Source organism: Chiloscyllium punctatum, chromosome 16 (assembly GCF_047496795.1).
Source record: "Chiloscyllium punctatum isolate Juve2018m chromosome 16, sChiPun1.3, whole genome shotgun sequence".
NCBI classification, from domain to species: Eukaryota; Metazoa; Chordata; class Chondrichthyes; order Orectolobiformes; family Hemiscylliidae; genus Chiloscyllium; species Chiloscyllium punctatum.
This window is the reverse complement of record NC_092754.1, coordinates 27,903,347-27,930,117: the sequence shown is the minus strand read 5'-3', so window position 1 is coordinate 27,930,117 and position 26,771 is coordinate 27,903,347. Positions and strand designations below refer to the sequence as shown.

The 26,771-nt window shown below is 40.7% G+C and overlaps 2 protein-coding genes across 10 annotated transcripts in view; one reads left to right on the top strand and one right to left on the bottom strand.

Annotated features, from left to right (window-relative positions):
* Window positions 1-11,116, top strand: part of ccdc30 (coiled-coil domain containing 30) — a 160,461-nt gene extending 149,345 nt beyond the window's left edge. For 8 of the 9 annotated variants that reach the window (XM_072586608.1, XM_072586610.1, XM_072586609.1 and 5 more), the window contains one exon: window positions 1,569-11,116. In XM_072586608.1, coding sequence (XP_072442709.1) covers window positions 1,569-1,773 — 205 coding nt within the window. In that variant the 3' untranslated portion in view covers window positions 1,774-11,116. The remainder of the gene's footprint in view (window positions 1-1,568) is intronic. The other variant, XM_072586615.1, reaches the window with a different exon arrangement.
* LOC140487111 (uncharacterized) lies at window positions 8,956-16,608 on the bottom strand. The gene is made up of 3 exons (XM_072586617.1): window positions 16,494-16,608; window positions 14,671-15,481; window positions 8,956-13,494 (listed from the first exon to the last, which is right to left on the bottom strand). The coding sequence occupies exons 2-3, from the start codon at window positions 15,463-15,465 to the stop codon at window positions 13,192-13,194; spliced, it is 1,098 nt and encodes a 365-aa protein (XP_072442718.1). The 5' UTR covers window positions 15,466-15,481; window positions 16,494-16,608; the 3' UTR covers window positions 8,956-13,191.
* Window positions 16,609-26,771: the final 10,163 nt, after the last annotated feature.

Below are 26,771 nucleotides of genomic sequence, written 5' to 3'. Positions count from 1 at the left end.
CCGCTTCCCAATTAGAACTGAAAGCTGCTCAGCTGCTTATAAGAAGAATATGTAATACTGCCACTGCCTCTAATGAGTCACAATGACCTGGAAATTGGGCAGGTTTCATCCCTGGTCTTTGTTGAGGTACAAACACTCTTCCTGCTTTGAATTTTATACTGCGGTATACCCTGAACCTTTTCCCCCTTAGCCTCTGTATTGGGCAGCTCCTCGTCCTCAGTGATTTCAGTCTCAATCTCAGTTTTGCTTTGCTATTTCTCATCTGATATCTGTAGTCTCCTCCATAAATCTCTCCTTCCGTATCAATTCTTCTATCCATATTAATGTTCACTTTTGCCCATAGCTTTGTTATCTATTAATGTCTGCCTTTATGGCATTTACCATAACAGAAGTCATCAATGATCATTTCCTTGTAATAGACTCATTTGAAATTCTCATTCTTTCATGGCCATATTTCTCTCTCTGACCACATTTGCAGAATTTTACATTCCTCTAAATCCCGGCCTCTACTTTTAGTCAATTGGTGCTGTGCCTTCAATGTAGATGACTTGTGCTGCAGAGTTCCCTCCATTAACAGCTCCAAATCTATGTCCTCTTCTCTTAAGTCAACAATAGCTCAGTTGGTAGCAGTGTCGTCTCTGAGTCACAAAGTTCCTGATGATTCCCTCCAAGGCTTGAGCACAAAATTCCAGACTGACACTTCTATACAGTATCAAGGGACTGCCATGCAGTCAGAGGTGTTGTCTTTCATATGAGATCTTAAACTGAGGCCTCATCTACCTGCTCAGGTGATTGCGAAAGATCAAATGGGATTATTTTGAAGATGAGCAGGGGAATTATTACTAGCCAATATTTATTCCTTAATTAACATTTCAAAACAGATTATCTGGTTTTTCTCACGTTGCTGTTTGTCTTGAGTTTGCTGTGTACAAAATGGCCACTGCATTTCCAACATTACAGCAGAGGCTATACTTCAAAAGTAATTAATTGTCTTTAATTGTACCGTGGGCAGCACGGTGGCACAGTGGTTAGCACTGCTGCCTCACAGCGCCAGAGACCCGGGTTCAATTCCCACCTCAGGCGACTCTCTGCACATTCTCCCTGTGTCTGCGTGGGTTTCCTCCGGGTGCTCCGGTTTCCTCCCACACTCCAAAGATGTGCAGGTCAGGTGAATTGGCCATGCTAAATTGCCCGTAGTGTTAGGTAAGGGGTAGATGTAGGGGTATGGGTGGGTTGCGCTTCGGCGGGGCGGTGTGGTATTGTTGGGCCGAAGGGCCTGTTTCCTCACTGTAAGTAATCTAATCTAATCTAAAGTGCTTTGAGATATCTGGTGGTTGGGAACATAACACATAAATTCACATCTTCCTTCTTTTCTTTAAATGACACTTCAGACTCTGTATTCTTGACCAAACTTTTAGTCGATCCTCCTAAAGCGTCCTTCTTTACTTTTGCATCCATTTTTATTTGAAGCACCCTGCAACAATTCTTTCCTACAATAAAGGTGCTATGTCAATGCAAGTAGTAGGTGTTGTTTTTGTTGTAATTACCAGATTCTTCTTCTCTTCCAGTGAAACACCGTCACCAAATGATCATAACAATTTCGGTTCTTTGGAAAGCATTCGACGATCCAAAACACTGGAGAGTTCTGATGGCACAAAATCTACATTTCCAACGCAGTCACTTCATTCAGATGTGGGCTATTTAAACTTGACAAGCTCCCCACGGTACAGGGACCAGGAGGAATTCTGCAGTCTAGCCAGTGATGAGGTGTGATCAGGCCATGAAGAGACAGCAGTAGATCGAATACAATTTTAAGTGGATCCTGATTATACATCCTGAGCAAATTTGCCAACTGGATCAGCCACGAGGTGTTTCTATCTGGAGTTAAACTAATGCTGGCAATGGGGCCAGGTACAAATTGACTCAACCTTCAGCAAGCTGTTGTCTTTGTCACATTGCCTAACAAGAATATTAACACATCTTTCTCTGGATGAGTAGTGCTAGATTGGTTAAAATACCTGACTTAACGCTGGTCTGGCTATTGCACTTACAAGCATACAGATACTGGTGTCATACCAGTATTACAAAGGTCAAGGGTGCAGGCTGGGTGTACAAAACCTCTATTGTTCTATAGTTCTAAAGACTGCAGGGCTCTCCCAGTGTTAAAATGAGCTTTGGCACTGCTATCCAATTTGTATGAGGACAAATAGCTCACCTGTATGAGTAATTGGTTTGCCCACAGTATAGTTTGAATCTGTTACTTATGCTGAATGTTGTCATGGAGCTTTGCAATTGTACTTGTAAAATAATTATATTGCAGTAAATTTGCACAGTTTGGGAAAACCATAAGGAAACAGCATTGGGAAGCCAGATTGTAAAGCAGTGTTTTGACTACTTTCTGAATCTGATGCCTTCTTATATTGTATTTGTTCCAAATTACTTTCACTAGATATTCTGAATTGTAACATAAGCAGAGTGCAGCCTATTTCTGCCAGGCATCTGCCTTGTTGCCTTGTTGGCAAAGGCCCTAGGTGCAATGGACGGTCACCCAAGTGGAAGGATTCAGTCCCAAGGACTGCGTAATCTCAGGCAGGGCAGTATTTCAAAGCTAGGATTGCCTTCCACATCAGCAGACAAGAGAGGGACAAAAATGAACCAGTATGCCTCTTCTGATCCCAATTGCAAATGAGTCAGGCCAGAAGGAAGCCCCTCACAATCAAAAAGCCTGTGACACTTACCATGGAACTGTATCAGTGCTAAATGGCTGTTTTGAGAGGTATAAAAGTGTGTCCGCACCCAAACTAGTCTGTACCTTCTTTAGAAGTGGGAGAACAGGAGAAAGCAAGGAGTCCTATCAGAAGCATTCTTCTTGCTGATCTCTTGAGAAAGGCAGATACTTTTTAACTAAAACCCAAATTACAAACATTTGAAAACATGAAAATAGAAAAGTAGTACCAGAAATCCAGACAGCAAACAGTCGATTACACAATAGTGGTCTCCTCTGCGTTTACTCTGCCTCTGCTGCATTGCAGTTAAAATGCAATCGCTGCTTCTGGGCTAGCTGGTGCATTACCCTGTCAATACAGGTGGGTAGTAACTGCAGGTTAATAACACCTTTGGAGAATAAGTTCTCAATTTAGGCTTTGCCACAGGGTGAGGGCAGGAAAAGAGGGGCAGTGGAGTTTTGATGTTTCCACAGAAGGTCATGAGGGAATGTCTTGAGAGTCACCCCAGATGACTCGCTGTTAGGTATCCTAACTGTCAGGTCGAGGGAAGAGCGGAAAGGCCCAAATACAGGTCACCACCAAGGGATTTGTGCTTGAGGGAAACCTTGAGAGTGAGGAAAAATGTAATTAAAATAAATGGTCCAAAACAATGTGAGATTGGAACTCTATTGATTTAGTAAATCGGAGAATAAACTGGGCTTTAATACAACTCGACAGCTAAGAATCCAGTCGTGTCAAGAATCTCAGTGAGTATCTGCCTTATTACCTCATGGGCAAGGCCCCAGTCACTTAAATAGAAAAAATCAGTCCCAAAGATCAACCTAGCTTTTCTTCCCATTTTTGCTTCTTCTTCTAAACTGGAGATAGTTTTTGTTTGTGAATTAGAATTAAATATTATGGTTTCGGGAGAAATCTTTGCTCAGCTAGTAGAGACTATAATGGGCATACTGAAATCAGATGACATTTAACATAATTACAAACTCTTAAGAAGTACACAGAATTAAGTTTGAAAGATGTAAGATTAATAGATTCAACTTCTTCATCATGGAGATGAGTATATGAAGCAGACTGCTCAAGGAGGTCGTGGGGGCAAAGTATTGAAATGATTCAAAAGAGTATTGAATAAATATTTGGCAAAGAAATAGACTCAGGGTGCAAATAGAGTCATAGAGTCAGAGAGATGTACAGCATGGAAACAGACCCTTCGGTCCAACCTGTCCATGCCGACCAGATATCCCAACTCAATCTAGTCCCACCTGCCAGCAGCCGGCCCATATCCCTCCAAACTCTTCCAATTCATATAACCATCCAAATGCCTCTTATATGTTGCAATTGTACCAGCATCCACCACATCCTCTGGCAGCTCATTCCATACACGTACCACCCTCTGCGTGAAAAAGTTGCCCCTTAGGTCTCTTTTATATCTTTCCTCTCTCACCCTAAATCTATGCCCTCTAGTTCTGGACTCCCCGACTGCAGGGAAAAGACTTTGTCTATTTAGGTGGTAAAAACAATGACTGCAGATGCTGGAAACCAGATTCTGGATTAGTGGTGCTGGAAGAGCACAGCAGTTCAGGCAGCATCCAAGGAGCTTTGTCTATTTAGCCTATTCATGCCCCTCATAATTTTGTAAACTTCTATAAGGTCACCCCTCAGCCTCCGATGCTCCAGGGAAAACAGCCCCAGCCTGTACAGCCTCTCTCTTTAGCTCAAATTCTCCAACCCTGGCAACATCCTTGTAAATCTTTTCTGAACCCTTTCAAGTTTCACAACATCTTTCCGATAGGAAGGAGACCAGAATTGCACGCCATATTCCAACAGTGGCCTAACCAATGTCCTGTACAGCTGCAACATAACCTCCCAACTCCTGTACTCAATAAATGGTGCCTACTGTTTTACAAGCTTTGGATAAGCAAGGTGTGGAGTATTATAAGCTCTCAATAAGCTTGTAGATTCCTATTCGTATTAAAAGCTGATTAAACAGAGGGAGGGTGAATAGAAGTAGTATTTTTTCCAAATCCCTACTCATTCCATGTATAATTAAACCTGACTGGATGAACCTGGCTGGGGTCCAGTTTGAAAAGGTGAAATTATCTCATGCTAGAGAAGCTTCAATTCAAGTTACAGAAGTCGTATCAAAGCTTAAAATAATTGACGGTCCAAGATTGTCGGAACAAAACAAACATTAACTTGATTCCCATGTTACAAAAAAGGTACTGAAACATAATTTGTTCCCACTATATTCAAGTTTACATAGTTCTTAAAGCTAACTTTTACATGGAAGCATGTTAGATTATGACCAGTTATTTAGGTAAAACCAAGGGCTGCAGATGCTGGAAACTAGAGTCTAGATTAGAGTGGTGCTGGAAGAGCACAGCAGGTCAGGCAGCATCCGAGGAGCAGGAAAATCGACGTTTCGGGTAAAAGCCCTTCATCAGGAATAGAGGCAGGGTGCCTGCAGAATGGAGAGATAAATGAGGTGTGGGGGTGGGGAGAAAGTAACAAAGAGTACAATAGGTGAATGGGGGTGGGGATGGAGGTGATAGGTCAGAGAGGAGGGTGGAGTGGATAGGTGGAAAGGAAGATAGGCAGGTAGGACAGGTCATGAGGGCTGTTTAGCTGGAAGGCTGGAGCTGGGATGAGGTGGGGGAAGGGGAAATGAGGAAACTGGTGAAATCCACATTGATGCCCTGGGGTTGAAGTGTTCCGAGGCGGAAGACGAGGCGTTTTTCCTCCAGGTGTCGGGTGGTGAGGGAGTGGCGGTGGAAGAGGCCCAGGACCTACATGTCCTCAGCAGAGTGGGAGGGGGAGTTGAAATGTTGGGCCACAGGGTGGTGGGGTTGATTTGTGCAGGTGTCCCGGAGATGTTCCCAAAAGCGCTCTGCTAGGAGGCGCCCAGTCTCCCCAGTGTAGAGGAGACCGCATCGAGAGCAACGGATACAATAAATGATATTAGTGGATGTGCAGGTAAAATTTTGATGGATGCGGAAGGCTCCTTTGGGGCCTTGGTTGGAGGTGAGGGAGGAGGTGTGGGCGCAGGTTTTGCAATTTCTGCGGTGGCAGGGGAGGGTGCCAGGAAGAGAGGGTGGGTTGTTGGAGGGCATGGACCTGACCAGGTAGTCACAGAGGGAACGGTCTTTGCGGAAGGTGGAAATGGGTGGTGAAGGAAAAATATCCCTGGTGGAGGGGTCCATTTGGAGGTGGCTGAAAAGTCATCAGATGATGTGGTTTATGCAAAGGTTGGTAGGGTGGAGGGTGAGCACCAGGGGCGTTCTGTCCTTGTTACAGTTGGAGGGGTGGAGTTTGAGGGCGGAGGGGCAGAATGTGGATGAGATGCGTTGGAGGGCATCTTTAACCACGTGGGAAGGGAAATTGCGGTCTCTAAAGAAGGAGGCTATGTGGTGTGTTCTGTGGTGGAACTGGTCCTCCTGGGAGCAAATACGGCGGAGGCGGAGGAATTGGGAATATGGGATGGCATTTTTGCAGGAGGTAGAGTGGGAAGAGGTGTAATCCAGGTAGCTGTGGGAGTCGGTGGGTTTGTAAAAAATGCCAGTGTCAAGTCAGTTGTCATTAATGGAGATGGAGAGGTCCAGGAAGGGGAGGGAAGTGTCAGAGATGGTCCAGGTGAGTTTAAGGTCGGAGTGGAATGTGTTGGTGAAGTTGATGAATTGCTCAACCTTCTCACGGAAGCACGAGGTGACGCCAATGCAGTCATCATTGTAGCAGAGGAAGATGTGGGGAGTGGTGCTGGTGTAACTACGGAAGATGGACTGTTCTACATAGCCAGCAAAGAGACAGAGTAAGTAATGCAAGATTCCCTGATCAAAGAGGAGGTGACATGAGTACCTATCTAAGCAAAAATTGGGAGAATAGACATACTGTAGTATTTTCATAAGATATTTAAAGTGGTTATTGAAATGAAACTAGGTAAGAGATTTCAAAACAGTTGGGTAAATAATGAAAGAAAGATTAGATTACTTACAGTGTGGAAACAGGCCCTTTGACCCAACAAGTCCACACCGACCCTCCGAAGAGCAGCCCACCCAGACCTATTCTCCTACATTTGCCCCTTCACCTTACACTATGGGCAATTTATCATGGCCAATTCACCTAACCTGCACATTTTTGGACTGTGGGAGGAAACCAGAGCACCCACATGCAGACACAGGGAGAATGTGCAAACTCCACACAGACAGTAGCCTGAGGTAGGAATTGAACCCTGGTCTCTAGCCCTGTGAGGCAGTAGTGCTAATCACTGTGCCACCTTGCCACCCACTAAAAAATATAAGGAAGATGAAACTGAACGAGAAGATTGTTAGAATAAGATCAGTGACAAAGTCTAGATGGCTTCCTGTGAAGTTGATCGAATTTTGTATACATATTTGTTACATAATCTTGTCATTCTAATAGAAAAGTCTTTTATATGTGGTTGCATACAATTAGATTTCTGTTTTGATTTTCCATCTAAATTCAGTAACTCAGGTAACTCAGGTTCTTCTACATTCCAAGTAGAAGAAAACTCTTTTCAGTCCAGAATCTTGACATTTCGCCTATACGTTATTTGTGTCCACTTTGTTTATAAATCTATAGTCGGGGGATTCACCTGTTTAAAATGTAATTTTGAACATACTTTCAAAGTTGTGGTCCTGAAATAATGCTGCAGAGTGCAACACACAGAGTGCAACACACAAACATGTCACATTTAACAGTGCAGCTTCAGTTAGTGTTATCTTCAGAGTACACGCTTTTTGATTTCTGAACATGCTCAATTCTGTAGGAAGCTTCAGTGACATCAATAAAAGATAAGTGACCTTTTTGAATCGGGCGCATGCAGTGTCATTTACTCAAGTTGACTTTAAAAAGAAGTGTATAAATCCGCTGACTGGCAATTTTGTTTAAGAAATACAAAACAGTCACTGCATCACTGAAAATAACTGCATAATGGGTTGGGTGAAAAACTGAGGGTGTTATAGCTAGGAACCATTCTAAGCTGCTGCAACTTTATTTAGCAAAATGCCCCAACTAGGGTTGGCGGGCAGTATCCTTCAAGAATTTAATATTAACCAGCATCCAACCTGGGTTGATCGATTGAGTAATAATGAAAGCATTGCAATATATTTTGATTTGCAACTACAGTAGTTTGTTTTCAAGTGTGATAAGGGTAGCAAGTATATATCTGTGTTGTGCACTGCCAGGAATTGGGGAAGGAGAATCAAAGTCTCTGATGTATGACTTTAGGAACACTAGTCTTTGTTTAATACAAACAAGTCACTGACTGTTGATCTTGCCATTGCTACTCGATCTTAATAATGAACTTGGATTCTTTTTGAATGTGTCATTGTACAGAGGATAGCAATTCACTCATGAGCAGCTGCTATTTACTTTAACTGATCTGTTTGTTACACAGGTTTCTAGTTTCAACATGATTAAACAAACCATTAGAACACAACGGAATGCCATCAATATGTCATTCGAGCAAATCCTTTGCAGAGCCATAAAGCATTTCCCAACAACCTCGAAGGTGTACTTGACTTAGCTGGATGTAGCACCCATTTTGCACAAATCCTGATTCAGTAATGAGTTAAATGAAACCTTATGTGTCCGTCTGAGCACGTGGGAAGGAGCTTAGTGTCATATATTATTTGGAGGTCAAGACAGTAGTCTTTCAATACTGCACTGCAGGGTCTGACTAGGTTACATGTAGACGTCCTAGAATGGGATTTAAACCTACCCCTTTTGACTGAACAGTGTGAATGCTATCAAATAAACCAAACTGGTATTTTCCAAATAAAATGAATAATTATTATACTCTGATCAGCATTTATCAATAAATTAATTGGATGTGGATTTGTCACAGGTGGTGAGAGCCACTCCCTAAAAATACTCCCTATTTTTAATGGATTGTTTCTGTGATGTTACAAGCTGAGTCACACACTACTTTTTCATAATTTATCCTGCTCCCTTTTATCCAGAATGGTACGCTGCACTATAAGCCTTGTGCCTTTGCTAGATTCTACAGTTCTACAAATGAGATTTCATTACCATGGATGGTGTCATAACTCTAACAGTATTAAAGAATATGTTAATGTTATAAAATGAGGGAGTTAGTTTTTAAAAGTGAGATTAGAGCTTCCCCTCATACCAATATGCACGATATTAAATGTAAGAGTGCAAACTTTAACTTGTCTGCAGATGACCAGAACCTTTAAATACAGAATAATGGTGACAATTTTATCCAGTTTGATTGTTTTAATTCAAGCTGTTCTGGTGAATTCTGTAATGTAAGAATAATTTAATAGTGTAGCATGATCAAAAGCCACTGAAGTTGAATGCTTGCAGTTCCTGTTCCAAACAAAGCTCTTGGAACAGACAGCACATTTTTCTACAGGTTAAGAAGAGGCAATTGGAGAGTGAGGCATTCCAGGTGTATGTTCTAGTCTTGTAGTTGAGAGCAGTGGCCCAGATGGCAGCCTGGTAAAGCTGAAGCTTCTGCATTGCCCACGTGACTTGAAGCGGCACATGGAATAAAATCATTGTGACAACAACAAAAAACGAGCCTATACTGCAAGTTTTGCTTCTTGTTGCTGAGGGATATAGAAATTGGAGCAAAAGAAAAACATGGGATTTGTTTAAAATTTACAGTTCCAGTTAGCAAGGTCACTATCACATTAACACTCCTTTTGTAAACATGAAAAGGCACACAAAGGCATTCTATATTTGACAGATATAAAGATATTTTCAGAAGAAACCAAAATTCTAAAATGTACTGACTGCTTTGTTAATTCTTGGCTTACTAGTTTTGTTCTAAGCAACACCCTTTAACTCTTCCAGATAATTCCGCAAGCCCTTTTTTTTCCCCAGGAAAAGATTCATAGTCAAACACAAAATGCTGTGCTGAGTAAATAACTACTGTTGTGATTTTAAAGAATCATTGATCATTATAAGTAGTATATTGTTGAATGCTTCACGAGCATCATTAACTATTAATTTGTGTTCTGATTGTATATTGTAGTCATATGACAGTGTGTCTGTTCAGTCCTCTGGGCCTGTGTGTCGTTTAACAGTGTAGAATCAAAAAATGTTGTAGCCTGTCACTTTATTTTCATCTAAAATATGATTGGCAATTGATCAGTTTTGATTGGTGAATTGTAAGCTTTTAAAAATGTTAACCTTATTTCAAAAATGTGGCATCTTTACTTGTACTAACTATTTTTCTCATATCTCTATCCAGTCTATCAAGAATTTTAGTGAACTTTAATCATTAGTAAATATCACAGTTCCAGCCATACCATCCCATTCTCGTGCGACCGTTTGAATTTTAGCAGAAGTTAGTAACTATGCTTCAAACTAACTTAATTTAGTTTTGAACTATTCTCTTCCACTCTTGATTTGCTTCCTGATTTTAGCTTTAAACCTAATAGTCATCATTCATCATCTTAAATCTCAAACTTGGGAGCCAGAGATCTTGACTGCGCCCATGTTGACTGGTTGATAGTTTAGCTAGCACATGGCACCTGTTTCCTTAGCTGGCTGAATGTGTCAAGTTTTGTTTTTGTTACTAGGAACTTTTATTCGTGATAATGAATTGAAATCCATAAATTCTACCCATTTCTGTGGTAAATGAAAGCTAGTGTGTGACCTGGTAAAATACTAGAATTTACTGATGATTGGAATGGAAGAACAAAATCAAGTTGCATAAACAGAAAGTTTGGACGTGGCAACACATGATATCCAAAGAATTAGGTGCTTTTGAAATAGAAAATACAAATACCTTGACCCTCCTGCTCCCACCACAACCACCAGTATGTGTAAAGGATATTTGAGAGGTATAAAGAAAGACTGTTAATCTAATAATGTTTGTAGAAACACATATTCTAGTCAGGAATGAAAAGTGGATGAACAAATAAACAATGAGATTTCCCAGTAGAACTAATTCAAAGATTATGAAGGAAGGTTGCAATTGGGCATCATGTAACTGAGCTTCCCCCGTTGCTCATTGGACACATGACCAGAACATCTGCTAAATGTTGAGGCAGGATTAATTTGCACCGCTGTGCTGAAACATAATTATTTATGTAAGTGATGCACAAAATGGTGCTAAACTGTTTGTCATTGAGTTCAGTTTATATATTCTGGTTTTTCTTTTTTTTTGCATTTCTAATGTGTCATTTTACATGTGTTCAATATATATGGTACAGTACAGAATTTTAATAAGCCAAATGTATTTTATAAGATGGGCTGATGGATATAGAAATTGAAACAAAAGAAAATCAAGGGAATTGTTTAAAATTTACAGTTCCAGTTCACAAGGTCACTATCATGTTAGCAATTCTTTTGTAAACATGAAAAGTGTAGTTTTGAAATAAAGATATAATTTTTTTCTAAATGAATATGCCTGTGTATTTACCATTTTTTATTTCAGTGTGATGAGTAGGGATTTGGTTAGCTCAGTTGGCTGGATAACTGGTTTGTAATGCAGAGTGACAGTAATAGCTTGGGTTCAGTTCCAGCACTGGGTGATGTTACCATGTAGAGCTCTCCTTCTCAACCTCTCTCTCCCTGCGTGAGGCATGATAATCCTCAGGTCAAACCATCATCTCTATCTAATGAGAGAGTAAGGTGATGGTGACTTTAAGGTTATATCATTTATGTTCTTCCTGCTTAACAGCTTTTCTGGGCATTTCTAAAAATGCTTGTTGGCTTTAAGCTCTGCTCAATACTTAATTGGTAAAAATTCCAAACCTTCGAGGGATCAGGGAGTTAAAAAAAGAAACAATAGATTCCTGATTCAGTTATGAGCTGAGGCGCTGATGAAACTGGGAGGTGGAAGGAGCTACATTAAGTGAATATTGGTCCAAATGAAAAAGTAATTACTACTCAAATAACACACTAAATATTTACACAAACTCATTAACAGAAAAGCTACTGAAGGAAATTAAAAATCTAAATGTGACGAGGAACTCATGAAAACGAATATAGTCTCCCAGTTGCTGGTTGTTAATTAGGAAGAAAGCTGATAGCAGAACTCCATAGATGAGGTGAATGAAGGAAGGCTGGTATGTGAAAACTCACTGTACCCTGAATCACTCTAAAAACACTTTTGGTACAGTGCATTCGACCTGGGTAAGACTCTTCCAAGTGCCCAGGGATGTCAGTCATGGAGCAGCCACACAGTCTTCCATATCTCCGGCAGGTCTGGACATCTGAAATCTGCAATTGACCTACAAGACTGACTGTGGCCTAATCTCCAGTCTACAAGACATGGATCAGTGGACTTTGTTAGGACAAAGTGTCCAAAGTCTTATCAGCTATTAGGCCTGTAGCATATAAAAATGTGCTGAAATTGGTGGTGCTATGTGTGTAAGCCTCAGCTGTTCTGAAGAGCTGAAACTGACATTTCCAGAGTTCCCAATCCAGGCCTCATTGTGTACCTTCTACATTATCAATAGGTTGAGGTAATGGCAAAGTCTGTACCAGAGATGCCAATTGACTGTTATGCCTGGCTGACTTGAGTTCAATGGAGGTGCCAGTATTGGACTGGGGTGGACAAGGTCAGGAGTCACATGATACCAGGTTATAGCCCAATAGGTTCATTTGAAATCTTCACCAAAGGAAGAAGCAGCTCACCGAAAGCTTGTGATTTCAAGTAAACTTGTTGAACTAAAATCTGGTGTTGTGTGACTTCTGACCATCATTAATAAAGGCTCTTTAACTCCTATGTACTGAACCACTCCTTTACTAACGCTGGTAAATAGTCGGTTATCAAATACAGTTCTGTAATGTCATATCTAAAATCTCTCTCTTCAGTGACTTAGTCTAGACTGGTGTCTTCTGACTTACTGGTGTTAGAATCATATGACCAACATGATTTACATGAATCTAATTCTAGCACAATATCCAGACACAAGCCTCATTTTACTCCCTGCTTCTCAGGTCCTTACTGTTGCAGGAGTTTTCACACAGAGCAGAGCAGGATCTGCTCAGCAAAGGAGCTATTTCGAGGTTTCTACCTCAATGATTTCTGTTACTAGGATCCAACTTTCTGTTAATATATGAATTGATGATTGTTTAAGCTGGATGTTCGATTTTTGGAAGAAGTGAAGACAATTGAGAAGCAGCTCGAAGTGAAATGCAACATACCGAGACTGGAAAATCTTATTTTGCTGCAGACACAGGTCTGAGAATATGGCCCAGAGAGACATTTACTATGCATCTAACCCCATGGATTGCCTGACTTAAAAATTGATATAGCTAGGCTCTGTGAACCTGGGGGGAAAGTATTTCAATGCCCAGCACTAACACCATTCAAATGGTTGCACTACGTTATGAGCAAGACTGTGATATTGTGTGATTAACAATATAATTCTGCAAAAGGAAGCAAAATAGTAGCAGACATAAGATAATGCCGTTACAGTTTCAGGAATATTCATTCACCATCAAATGATTGTTATTTTCAATGACCTTGCTAATGTGAAGTAATGAGCTCCAAAGTTTGACACTTGCCCATTTCTTCAGCAGTCACATTCACCATGGCATTTCCTGCCAGATGCTGTGGTGAGTGACAGATTACAGATTCACGTTTGTTGATATTTTTACTCATGACGGTCTTTGGGTGATGTTTGATCCAGCAGCGAAGATAACTATTCCCATAGTCACACCTCCAGGGATTCTGCTCCAATCTGATGGAGTTCAGATTAACCAGTGGTTCAAAAATTCCATTAGGCACCAACTCCAGCTGGTTGTCATGTAGATCTAAGTAAGCAAGGTTCTGGAAAGCACATATAAAACTCATTAAGTGTCATCTAAATGTTATACTATAAAGACCAGCTCCTTTGTGAACTCCAAACTACTTGATTTTTTTTCCCTGTTTCTGTATATTAAATCATGCAGACATTCTGATTAGATGAAAAACCATCACTTTGCAGCAAATTCATTCAGTGATTCAGCTAGGCCAATTAGAATCAGCAGGCCCTAAGTTAAATCATCAATTTGTGCTGAGTTAGCTGGTTGGAGCTGGGCTGATGGTAAGCTGGACACAGTTGGTTTCAGTGTTCTTGTGTTGTGGATCACTAATCAGTAATCCGAACTGGTAGGTAACTGGTAACTGTGCATGTCTGAATGTTAGATGACAACATAATTGGTCTCGTCTGTTTTTTATTGTATGGCTTGATACTATACTAAGAAGTTGGATGCATGACAGACTGGTCAAAGGGAAAGCAATGTAAACAATTGTCTTCAGGCTTCGATTTCAAAGTAATGCTATTGATCATACATTATTACCAAACACTGCTGTATGTGGTAATCATAGATATACCAGGCTCTGACTCATAGATTAGTTCTTTACCTAATATAACTATCTTACCCTGCTGTCATTTATCCTCAGTGATGTGCAGTTCCATGACATCTCAGAGTCCTGATGCCCTTACACAACAATTGTCAGCCAACACTCAAGCAGGTTCAATTGCAAATAGTCATTTGGGAAGCTACCAGAGTTATTGGCAGTCATGATATCAAGCCAGAGCAGACGTTTTCAGAAGTGAAGCTTGCATTGGGATACAGCAAGTAAACTGATTGAGTTTAGTTTGGAAGTAAACTCGGAAGACTTAAAAGGATTGGCCCACAAGCTCCATCTTAGTTGGATAATACATAATGCAGTGCGATGTCTACCTTTCCTGTTACTGTAAAATATCAGTTGAGCAATACATGAAAGACATTCTCATATGATCTAGGAGAGTGCTTCAGCCTCCTTGAAAATAAGCAGCATTAAAATCCCCACAGAATAAAAACAAGTTCCTTTATGACAGCATCCCACTCCAGCGTGTTTCATCTGGGCAGTGGTGTGGGGAAGGAAGATAAGGGCAGTTACAGGAGAATCACCCCCTTCAACGTCTACTTTTTATTGGAATATTTCAGTGAAAGATTAAAAAAAATCATTTTGTCTCACCTTTAAAGAATGTAAAATGCCTGTAGGCAGCACCTCCAGTTTGTTGCCATTCAGAAAGAGGTTTTGGAGTGGCGTGCGACTGAAAAGTTTTGGGGGTAGCTCCCAGAGGGCGTTCTTTGCTAATGTTAGCCAGGTTAGATTTCGCAAACCTTGAAAGATATTCATGGGAAGGGATTCCAATCTATTGTTGTTGAGGGAACATATTCTGAGATTATGCAAATTTTCAAAAATTGACTCTGGAAGAACAGAGAGATGATTGAATGACAGGGACAATGCCTTCAATGATTCCAAACCTAGGAAGCTATGTGGAGAAACCACTTGGAGATGATTGTGGGACAGAACTAACGTCTTGAGATTCTTCAAAGGGAGGAAAAGTTGATCAGAAATATTGACTAACTGGTTTCCATTGAGCAGGAGGTATTCCAGATTTGGAACATTGTTGAAGATATTTTCTGGCAAGTGGGTCAACTTGTTTTTATACAGATAAAGGCCTCTTAGGCGAGGAACCCATGCGAATAAATCATGAGGGAGCAAATAGAGATTGTTCATCTCAAGATGGAGAATTTGAAGATCAGATGTACTTCGAAAGGAATTTGATTCCAATTGAATTGAATTATTTCTTAGTTTCAGAATGTTCACATCTACGGGTATATCCAACGGAATGAAATTGAGTCCAGCACTTCCACAATCCACTGTTAAATTATTACGATTCCAGTGACAGGTGCAGACGCTTGGACAGGAGCTGAATCCCTCAACAATCGACAAAAAGGTGAAAATTACATACTTCCACGACATGGCCGTTCTCTAAAACCTATACAAACAGAAACAGTAGTATTTGTACAGGACTGTAAAGATTGAAAATATTCCAATGTCTTGGATAAATGGACAAAGGCTTGGGTAAAGAGGAAAGTTTGGAGACAGGACTATAACGAAGAGCGGAATATGAAGAGATGGCAGGAAGAATTCCAGACTTTTAGCTGAAGGCTTGACTACCAATCACAATAAGGGAGTGTTGAATGTGTAAGAGTCCTCAGCTGGAGGAACGCAGACTTCTTGGATTCTTGTGGGTTTGTCAGAAGTTACAGTGTTTGAGGAAATAGGAAGAAATGACCTTCTTTGGATAACCCGATTTGAACAGAAATCATTATGGGTCAACATTGTTAACAGCAGGCAAGTTAATTTAGGGATGTAGTAACATTGCTGCAGAAACATAATTAAATATTGCTAAAAACTAAGGAATTTGACCATGTAAGTTATGAATAAGGGAGGTCCTAACTGCAGTTGCTAGGTTCACACCAAAAGCAGAAAAGATGTTTGATAACGCAACTGGATTGCTAGAGAGTGTTGTGAAAATGTAATTCTATATTTTACAAATGTGGGTTATATATTTAGGAATTGACGTTTTAACTGTAGATAAATGGAAGCATCTGATAGAGAAACTATGAAATAACTGAAATAAATACAATTCAAACAAGCTTGTTGTTAATTACAGTTAAAACATAACCTACATTATTTTATCTTACAAGATCTTAATTGCAACTTAGGTTCCCACATATTTTAGTGTCATCTACAAATTTGGGTTTGTACAACCTAACCGTACATCCGAGTCATTACTATAGCTTGTAAATAGTTGGAGCATGAGGTGCAAATTCTGTGGCATCCCACTAGTTACAGTTTGCCAACCAGAAAAAGACCCATTTATTCTGCTTTTTGTTAGTTAGCTAATCCTTTATCCAAGATAATAAATTAGCCTTTATCCCATTTGATGTTTTGCTTTTTTCCAGCACCTTATCAAATACTCTGGTAGTCTGAAATGCACTTACCTTATTGCTGCAGAGCTAGACTGAATATGCTTGATGAAACTCCACTCTGGTGCAACAAATCTAGAATATTCCCTCTCTCAGCAGCAGCACATTTCAACAACAGCTAATATTATGCATGAACACACAATGTAGTTAATATTTAACGGTATTACCAGGAAAGAGCCTAGCTGTCTGTTCAGGTAAATGGTTCTAGATAAATATTGCACAAATGTCCAACTGATAAAGCTAATATCTGCAGTTTTTTTTTGGAAAACCTCCTGTTTTTAGAAAGCTCTCCTGAATTATGACTTCTTCAGTCCTTCTCTATTCAATTGACATGGCTAAGATCACTATTATTTGAGTTTTACTGTCTTAAACTTCCTATGCTCGAAATGTATCTATTTGTTTTCCTTGTTCCTGCATCTTCACTGTTTTAAAATCGTCAGATGGCACTATCCTACTTTGTTATTCTTGTCCATATTTGCAAAATTGAAGACATCTTCAACCTGTATCACTTGTACCAAGCTAACATGGATTAATAGTTAGTGCTGGCTGGAACAATTTCTCCTTTTAAATACCTTTTGATACCTCACTCCATCTATTCTCCACAAATTATGGAATAAAGTTTTGGATCTTAATCTTTAGAATCATGAACTTAACCTTATGTCAAAAATACATTGGGGTTAATTGTTGTCTGGAAGGAGACTGCCCATCCATTGTAGAATTCACTCAATGTTCATCGCAATGATTTCACTCCAGTATAACGTAAAACCAAAAATCACTATAGGACCATAGAAATCACTAAGATCGAAAGTGGAACAGAAAACCAGATTCATTGCCATTTAACTTCTTATCATTCCACCAGCAAAGGAAGCAGTTGTATCTGACATAGTCGAAGATCCTAGCAACTTCCTATTCTCTGAGGCAAAGAACCCTGTTCAACACTAGTTGTGATGTTTTGCCAACTGATATGTATTTTGAATCCAATTTTGGTGCTGTTAAGGTAAATCTAACAACCGGACTTCTGGCTGACATGGAATTTGCTGAAGCTGTTTAGGAAGATGTTTCTACCTGTAAACAGTGGCAAACTGGATTGAAATGGTGAAGGGAGTTATTGGGTACTGTCTCTTCAAATCATAAGCCATTTGGCCCACTATGATATTGATGGCTTGTTGGTCAAACTACTTAATTATTCCTAATTCCTTGCTCTTTTACAATAGCTCTACCGCTTTTTTGCTTTGAATATTGTTACAACACTATGGTGAACCCTAACGTTACTTAAACCAAACACCCAGAAAAGCTCATCTCGCTTCATAATCTGTTAAAATGTGAGTGACAGAGAACTCCCAAATTCTACTGTTTAAAGAAAATGATATCAATTTATTCTTTAACTCTGAAAGTGAACATTAAACAACAACTATTCACAACTCTAAGCCTCCCTTTCTCTTAACTGCTTATGACATGCCTCCAACTCTGTAACAATATACTGTTCCAACAAAACTTATTAAAATTACATCAACTTAATTTCCAAACCATACACCAGCTGTTGTCTTTGGTGTCTGTCTTCTTCTGGCTGAAGACCTCCCTGTGTCATCTTCTTTCTTTTTACTGTGAATATGTTTCATATGAAAAGGTACTTTTGATAGATAATGTTTTCTAATTTCTTGGATCTGTGTTGATCACAATTGCTCTGCCTGATTTTCGAAATGCCTGCCTTTTTTTTATATCCCCAACATCAGATCATCTAATTGGTTTGATGTTGCAAAACACCAAATTTAAACTCGATTGGGTTTTAATATCCTGGGCCATAATTTAAACTGATTTGGTTAAATTTGAATCGTTGTCAAAACAGCAACCAACTCAGGTATCCATTTCACAGCCAAATGTTAAATATTTTCAATGTTCCAGTATACTCTGAGACTGCTATCTACCACCGCAGATGCTCGTCAGCCCTCAGTTCAGAATAGCATTCTTTCTCTTAAAGGCACAGTACACGCCTTCAACTTCATAACAATATTAATCAATTCTCTTTTGAATTTAACTGTTGAATATATTTTCACCATCCTTTCAGATTTTGAATTTCAGATTACAGCTCTCAGAGTTGGCTTAGTCTTATGTTCTGTCTCCACTATCTCTACGCACTTAGAAAGATCCCCTCAATAACAGGATTAATTCCACAAACTGTGTATTCCTCTCATAGAAAGAAAAGGATGGGAGATGAACTATCTTTAAAAAGTATGGTTTTGGTCAAGCTGAGCCATAAAGATGGTAACGGCCTGGGAACTGTACCTAGTCTCTGGTGAAAATGCTTATCTTGGCTGGGACAATGGTATGTGTGTTACAACAGCTAATGGTTCTCTTGAAAGGGAATAAAAATGCTGATCATTATCCAGTTGTGGTTGCATGTGGTGAAGAGCTTAAAAATGTGTTGCTGGAAAAACGCAGCAGGTCAGGCAGCATCAAAGGAGCAGGAAAATTGACGTTTCGGGCATAAGCCCTTCTTCAGAGCTTTTTAAGCTCTGATCTCCAGCATCTGCAGTCCTCACTTTCTCCTAGTTGCATGTGGTGAAGTCAAGAATGGTTCAGGTGAGATGCTTTTCATTCCAGTAGCCAGCCTACACTCTGTAAACTTGAAGAGTGACCACTGCACCCAGGTCCCCAAGGGGAGAGGAGAAAACGGAGGAAAAACAACAAGAACCTTTAGGGTTACATTCAAATTAAGTGACTAAAGCTGACCTTTTGTTCAAGGTTATAACTCAAATCTGTAAACCTTAACTTAGGGAACAAACATTGCATTGTGAAATTTTCCAAAACACATATTTCACATTGCAATCACCATGTTGCTTCATTAAAAGGGAAATGCAAACAAGGTGCAGAAAATAAACTTTGCAATAATGATGATAAAATTATAATGTTATTACCCATTCTATATTAACATGCAGCTTTCATCTTTTAGATCTTCCTACATGGCATCTCACTCCCCATCTCATTGTAACTATGAAGTAGTAGAATGCATTAAATTTGTATAAAGTAGAAAGTTCCCTGTCCCCTGATATGCAGATCTCTTACTGCAACAATTTACACCACTTGGGTGGACATGTTGCTTAGGAAGTAGCTTTGAATACTGAATAAAAGGGAGGATAATCATGGCAGGGAGGTCATTTGTGAACTCTTGGTATGCAAGTGTCACTATCTGCTGAGGTTCTGAGGGTGAAAGAGGGGCCTCACCTGTTTGCTGCAGAACAATGCATTCAGTCTCACCTGTTTCCCATGGAAAGGCTTACAATGAAAAATATTATACCACCCTAGTAATCCAGAGTGCTAGGCTAATATTCTTGGTGCACAGGTTCAATTCCCAAAATGGAAGATGGTACAAGTTAAATTCAGTTTTTAAACATTTGAAAAACAAGAACTAGAGGGCATAGGTTTGGGGTGAGAGGGGAAAGATATAAAAGAGACTTATGGGGCAACTTTTTCACACAGAGGGTGGTACGTGTATGGAGTGAGATGCCAGAGAAAGTGATGGAGGCTGGTAGAATTGCAACATTTAAAAAGCATTTGGATGGGTATATGAATAGGAAGGGTTTGGAGGGATATGGGCTGGGTGCTGGCAGGTGGGACTAGATTGGGTTGGGATATCTGGTCTGTTTGTGTACTGTACGTCTCTATGACTCTATGACCTATTACCACAAGTTCATCAGGCAGTGGTCTGTACATAACACCCTTAAAATCTCTGCAGGAAAAGGAGATGTTAGATCCTGTTGGATAGTTTCATGGCCATCAAATAAATTAGGTCAGCTTTAGTCACTTAATTTGAATGTAACCCTAAAGGTTCTTGTTGTTTTTCCTCCGTTTTCTCCTCTCCCCTTGGAGACCTGGGTGCAGTGGTCACTCTTCAAGTTTACAGAGTGTAGGCTGGCTACTGGAATGAAAAGCATCTCACCTGAACCATTCTTGACCTCATCATTACAACTTAGAAAGATCAAGATATATTACATGTTTGTTTTTGACTGGCACAGATACATGGGCGGAAGGACGTTTTTTTCTGTGGCGTGGACTTCGATAGCGACCGGTGATAAAAAAGGTACATCCTATAAGATCCTCCCTAAACACCCAAAATGTATTTCCTACACACAATCCAAGATGGAGGATGGGAAAAATTTCTGGCTGTAAGAACTGCTCCTTTTTTTGAGGTATTTTAGGTGCTGGAGGTGATTTCCTTGAACTCCAGGAGCAGCAATTACTGTTTTATATGCTGTTGCATTGTTTTGGAACTTTGGGAAAAAAAAGTCAAAAACAACAGCAGTTTTAAAAGGGAGAAGCACAGACAAAGGAAGCACATGGTGAGGACATTGCAGGAGAGAGAGAGAGAGAGAGAGAGAGAGAGAGAACCTGCACAGTTACTGCCTTTGCTGTTTGACTTTGTGTAACGCTGGACGTCAGAGTGCATCTCCGAAAATTAACAAACAGTGAAATTCACAACTAATCTTGGAGGAACTGTTGGGCAAAGTTCACAGTACAGAATCAGATAAGTTAATTGTTTTAAGTCTGTCGAAGAGAAAGGCTGCAGTAGTGAGTATAGTGGATTCTTTCTTGATTATATGTTTTTGGAGATAAGTCTCTTAATTAAACTTAAAATATAAGCCACAGCTATTAATTTAACCTGGGGTAGTGTTTGTAGAGGAATAAGATGGTGTTATTTTCTGAGTCTGTAGATTGTGAAGGAGCAAAAATGGCCTTTGCAGTAATGTACTTCTTGTCAGATGTGGGAGTTTAAAGAGAGTTTAAGGGTTACTGCGGATTATATCTGCCATAAATGCTGTTGGATGCAAATCTTATCAGATCGAGTGGATCGATTGGAGAGACAGATAGAAGCGATGAGGAATTTGCAACAGCAACAGTATGTGATGGACGGCAGTTATAGGAAGGGGGGGACTCTCAGATACAGTCACATAGATAGGTTAACTCCAGAAAGGGTAAGAGAGGTAGGCGGCTAGTGCAGGAGTCTTTTGTGGATATATCCATTTCAAACAGGTATGCTGTTTTGGAAAATGTAGGGGGTGATGGATTCTCAGGGGAACGTAGCACAAACAGCCAAGTTTCTGGTATTGAGACTGGCTCTAATGCAACGAGGGGTATGTCGGTGTCCAAGAGATCAATTGTGTTAGGGGATTCTGTAGTCAGAGGTACAGACAGACGTTTCTGTGGCCAGCAGAGGAAAAAGCAGAATAGTGTGTTGTTTCCCTGGTGCCAGGATCAATGATGTCTCAGAGAGAGTGCAGAATGTTCTCACAGGGGAGAGGGGCCAGCAGGAGGTCATTGTCCACATTGAAACCAACAACATTGGAAGGGAAAAGGTTGAGATTCTGAAAGGAGATTACAGAGAGTTAGGCAGAAATTTAAAAAGGAGGTCCTCAAGGGTAGTAATAGCTGGATTACTCCCAGTGCTACGAGCTAGTGAGAGCAGGAATAGGAGGTTGGAGATGAATGCATGGCTGAGGAGCTGGTGTATGGGAGAAGGATTCACATTTTTGGATCATTGGAATCTCTTTTGGGGTAGAAGTGACCTGTACAAGAAGGACGGATTGCACCTAAATTGGAAGGGGACTAATATACTGGCAGGGAAATTTACTAGAACTGCTCAGGAGGATTTAAACTAGTAAGGTGGGGGGGTGGGGGGGGGGGGGGGGGGGGTGGGACCCAGGGAGATAGTGAGGAAAGAGATCGATCTGAGACGGGGACAGCTAAGAACAGAAGTGAGTCAAACAGTCAGGGCAGGCAGGGACAAGGTAGGACTAATAAATTAAACTGCATTTATTTCAATGCAAGGGGCCTAACGGGGAAGGCAGATGAACTCAGGGCATGGTTAGGAACAGGGGACTGGGATATCATACCAATTATGGAAACATGGCTCAGGGATGGGCAGGACTGGCAACATAATGTTCCAGGATACAAATGCTACAGGATGGATAGAAAGGGAGGCAAGAGTGGAGGAGGAGTGGCATTTTTGATAAGGGACAGCATTACAGCTGTACTGAGAGATGATATTCCCGGAAATACATCCAGGGAAGTTATTTGGGTGGAACTGAGGAATAAGAAAGGGGTGATCACATTATTGGGATTGTATTATAGACCCCTCCAATAGTCAGAGGGAAATTGAGAAACAAACTTGTAAGGAGATCTCAGCTATCTGTAAGAATAATAGGGTGGTCATGGTAGGGGATTTTAACTTTCCAAACAAACATCGACTGGGGCTGCCATAGTGTTAAAGGTTTAGATGGAAAGGAACTTCTTAAGTGTGTACAAGACAATTTTCTGTTTCAGTATGTGGATGTACCTACCAGAGAAGGTGCAAAACTTGACCTACTCTTGGGAAATAAGGCAGAGCAGGTGACTGAGATGTCAGTGGGGGAGCACTTTGGGGCCAGCGACCATAATTCTATTCGTTTTAAAATAGTGATGAAAAAGGATAGACCAGATCTAAAAGTACAAGTTCTAAATTGGAGAAAGGCCAGTTTTGACGGGATTAGGCAAGAACTTTCGAAAGCTGATTGGAGGCAGATGTTCGCAGGTAAAGGGATCAGGTGCACCCGAGAACTCTGTGGGAAGCCAGAGAAGTGATTGCTGGGCCTCTTGCTGAGATATTTGTATCGATAGTCACAGGTGAGGTGCAGGAAGACTGGAGGTTGGCAAACGTAGTGTCACTGTTTAAGAAGGGCAGTAAGGACAAGCCAGGGAACTATAGAGCGGTGAGCCTGACCTCGGTGGTGGGCAAGTTGTTGGAGGGAATCCTGAGGGACAGGATGTACATGTATTTGGGAAGGCAAGGACTAATTCGGGATAGTCAACATGGCGTTGTGCGTGGGAAATCATGTCTCACAAACTTGATTGAGTTTTTTGAAAAAGTAGCAAAGAAGATTGATAAGGGCATAGTGATCTATGTGGACTTCAGTAAGGCGTTCGACAAGGTTCCCCATGGGAGACTGATTAGCAAGGTTAGATTTCATGGAATACAGGGAGAACTAGCCATTTGGATACAGAACTGGCTCAAAGGTAGAAAACAGAGGATGGTGGTGGAGGGCTGTTTTTCAGACTGGAGGCCTGTGACCAGTGGAGTGCCACAAGGATCAGTGCTGGGTCCTCTACTTTTTGTCATTTACATAAATGATTTGGATGCAAGCATAAGAGGTACAGTTAGTAAGTTTGCAGATGACACCAAAATTGGAGGTGTAGTGGACAACAAAGAGGGTTACCTCAGATTACAACAGGATCTGGACCAGATGGGCCAATGGGCTGAGAAGTGGCAGATGGAGTTTAATTCAGATAAATGCGAGGTGCTGCATTTTGAGAAAGCAAATCTTAGCAGGACTTATACACTTAATGGTAAGGTCCTAGGGAGTGTTGCTGATCAAAGAGACTTTGGAGTGCAGGTTCATAGCTCTTTAAAAGTGAAGTTGCAGATCGCTAAGATAGTGAAGAAGGCATTTGGTATGCTTTCCTTTGTTGGTCAGAGTATTGAGTACAGGCGTTGGGAGGTCATGTTGCAGCTGTACATGACATTGGTTAGGCCACTGTTGGAATATTGTGTGCACTTCTAGTCTCCTTCCTATCGGAAAGATGTTGTGAAACTTGAAAGGGTTCAGAAAAGATTTAAAAGGATGTTGCCAGTGTTGGAGGATCTGAGCTACAGGGAGAGGCTGAACAGGCTAGTGCTGTTTTCCCTGGAGCATTGGAGTCTGAGGGGTGACCTTATAGAGGTTTACAAAATTATGAGGGGCATGGATAGAATAAATAGACAAAGCCTTTTCCCTGGGGTCGGGGAGTCCTGAACTAGAGGGTATAGGTTTAGGGTGAGAGGGGAAAGATATAAAAGAGACCTAAGGGGCAACTTTTTCACACCGAGGGTGGTACGTGTATGGAATGAGCTGCCAGAGGATGTGGTGGAGGCTGGTATAATTGCAACATTTAAGAGGCATTTGGATGGGTATATGAATAGGAAGGGTTTGGAGGGATTATGGGCCAGTGCTGGCAGGTGGGACTAGATTGGGTTGGGATATCTGGTCGGCATGGACGGGTTGGACCGAAGGGTCTGTTTCCATGCTGTACATCTCTATGACTGTATGACATTAACCTCAAGATGGCTGTAGCGCAGAAGAGAACATTGTCCAGTGAAAAATGCTTTTGCACAGAAGATCTGGCGAGAGCTACAGCGGTTTTGCCGACTTTCATCTCAATCGGTTCCACGAGAGAGGAGTCTACTCTCCAGGCCATTCTGAGGCCAAACATCAAAATTAGAATTAACTGCATCCAGGGAAATCAGCAACTCAGTGAAAAATGCCCTTTGATCTGCCCAAACCTGCTAGTCTTCAATTGCAAAGTGGTTTTCTCAACTGAGTTTTGGGATTATTTTCCTTGGAGAGGAGAATTGATAGAAGTTTTCAAAAGCATGAGCAGTCTGGGCATAGTACATTTGGAAAAACTGTTCTCCCATTTAAAAAAGGATCAAGATTAAGAAGGGGCAGAATTAAATTTATAGAGTTATACACCACGGAAACAGACCCTACGTTGCAGCTCATCCAAGTTGACCAGATTAATCTAGTCCCTTTTGCCAGCATTTGGCCCATATCTCAGTCCATGTGCACACCACCCTCTATGTGAAAAGGTTGTCCCTTAGATCCCTTTTAAATCTTTCCCACCTCACCTTAAACCAATGCCCTCTAGTTTTGGGAGTCACTACCCTGGGAAAAAGACCTTGGCCATTCACCCTTTCCTGCCTTTTATGATTTTATAAGCCTCTATAAGGTCACTGCACAACCACCCACCCATCGCCCCCACCCCCACGGCCACCACCACACCCCCCCTCACCTCTGACACTGCATGGAAAATAGCCTCAGCCTATTCAGCTTCCACATATATCTCAATCTCTCCAATTCCAGCAACATCCTTGTAAATCCTTTCAGCATTCTTTCAAGTTTAACATTTTTCCTACAGACCAGAATTGAAAATACTATTCCAAAAAGAAGGAAACTTTTTGAGCACTGAGAAAGAAATGTCTTTCAAAACAAATGGCATGTGCATGAAATACACAGGAAGTATGATTGAGGTGATTTCAATTGAGGCATTCAACAGGGCACTAGATGAATACTTAAGTGAACCGATGTGCAGTTATGGGTTATAGGGTAAAATGTATGAGAACGATATTGTGTTATTTTGGAAAACTGGTGCAAACACAACAGGCCAAATTTCTTTTTTCTGTGCCATAACTGTCCTGTGATTCTGTGTCTAGTACTTTGAAGTTCCAAACTACATGCTGAGGGATGCATTAAACTTTAGCGCAGGCACCAAAGGGACATAATGGGGAACAGTCACTGTTTAAGGTTTGGCAGTCATAGTATGACAAGGGGCCAGAGTCTTACAGAACTCTTTGGAATGTATGCCTGATAGTAAGCCTATGTTGTGAATATCAAACTATTGACATTGCACTCAGGCACTTCAGAGTAGAGCTAACTGTATGGGGGGAAAAACTGAATTTTATTACACTTGTCATTTTTAATTTAATATGTTTTGTAACATATTCAAAAGTAAATTATATTTTCAGGAAAAAAGTGACCTGATACAAAACTTGTGAAAGAATTTCAGTGTTCAAAGTTTCAGTGACACATTAATATCAAACTTACAATCTTAGCCAGTCCAAAGCCCAAGATATATTAAGCTTTACTAAAGCTTTAGTGTGCTTATTGCAATCACCTTCTTTTGCAGATTTCTGTTTATCAACGCTATTGTCCAGCAAAGCGTACAAATTCAAGTAATCTTCCCTGAAGTATTCAGTAATAAGTGTGGGACCATTGAAAAATGCAACTGGGGAATTGGAAGTGGCAGACAGTTGAAACCAATATTTTGCATCAGTGAGTTTTGAGAAGATTTGTAGCTCACATTGAGATTCTGAATGCAGGTTTGCTCTCTGAGCTGGAAGGTTCATTTCCAGATGTTTCATCACCCTTTAGGTAGCATCTTCAGTGGGCCTCAGGTGAAGCACTGCTGATAATTCCAGCTTTCTATTTATATGTTTGGGTTTCTTTGGGTTCGTGATGTCATTTTCTGTGCCGATGTCATTTTCTGTGGTGATGTCACTTCCTGTTCTTTTTCTCAGGGGGTGGTAGATGGGGTCTAACTCGATGTGTTTGTTGATAGAGTTCCGGTTGGAATGCCATGCTTCTAGGAATTCTCATGCGTGTCTTTGTTTGGCTTGTCCTAGGATGGATGTGTTTGTCCCAGTCGAAGTGGTGTCCTTCCTTATCT

Coding starts and splice junctions, on each gene's coding strand:
- LOC140487111 (XM_072586617.1), bottom strand. CDS start 15,465: ATGTCGTGGAAGTATGTAATTTTCACCTTTTTGTCGATTGTTGAGGGA. Junction 13,495..14,670: donor GCATTTTACATTCTTTAAAG/GTGAGACAAAAT, acceptor TGTGCTTTCCAG/AACCTTGCTTACTTAGATCT.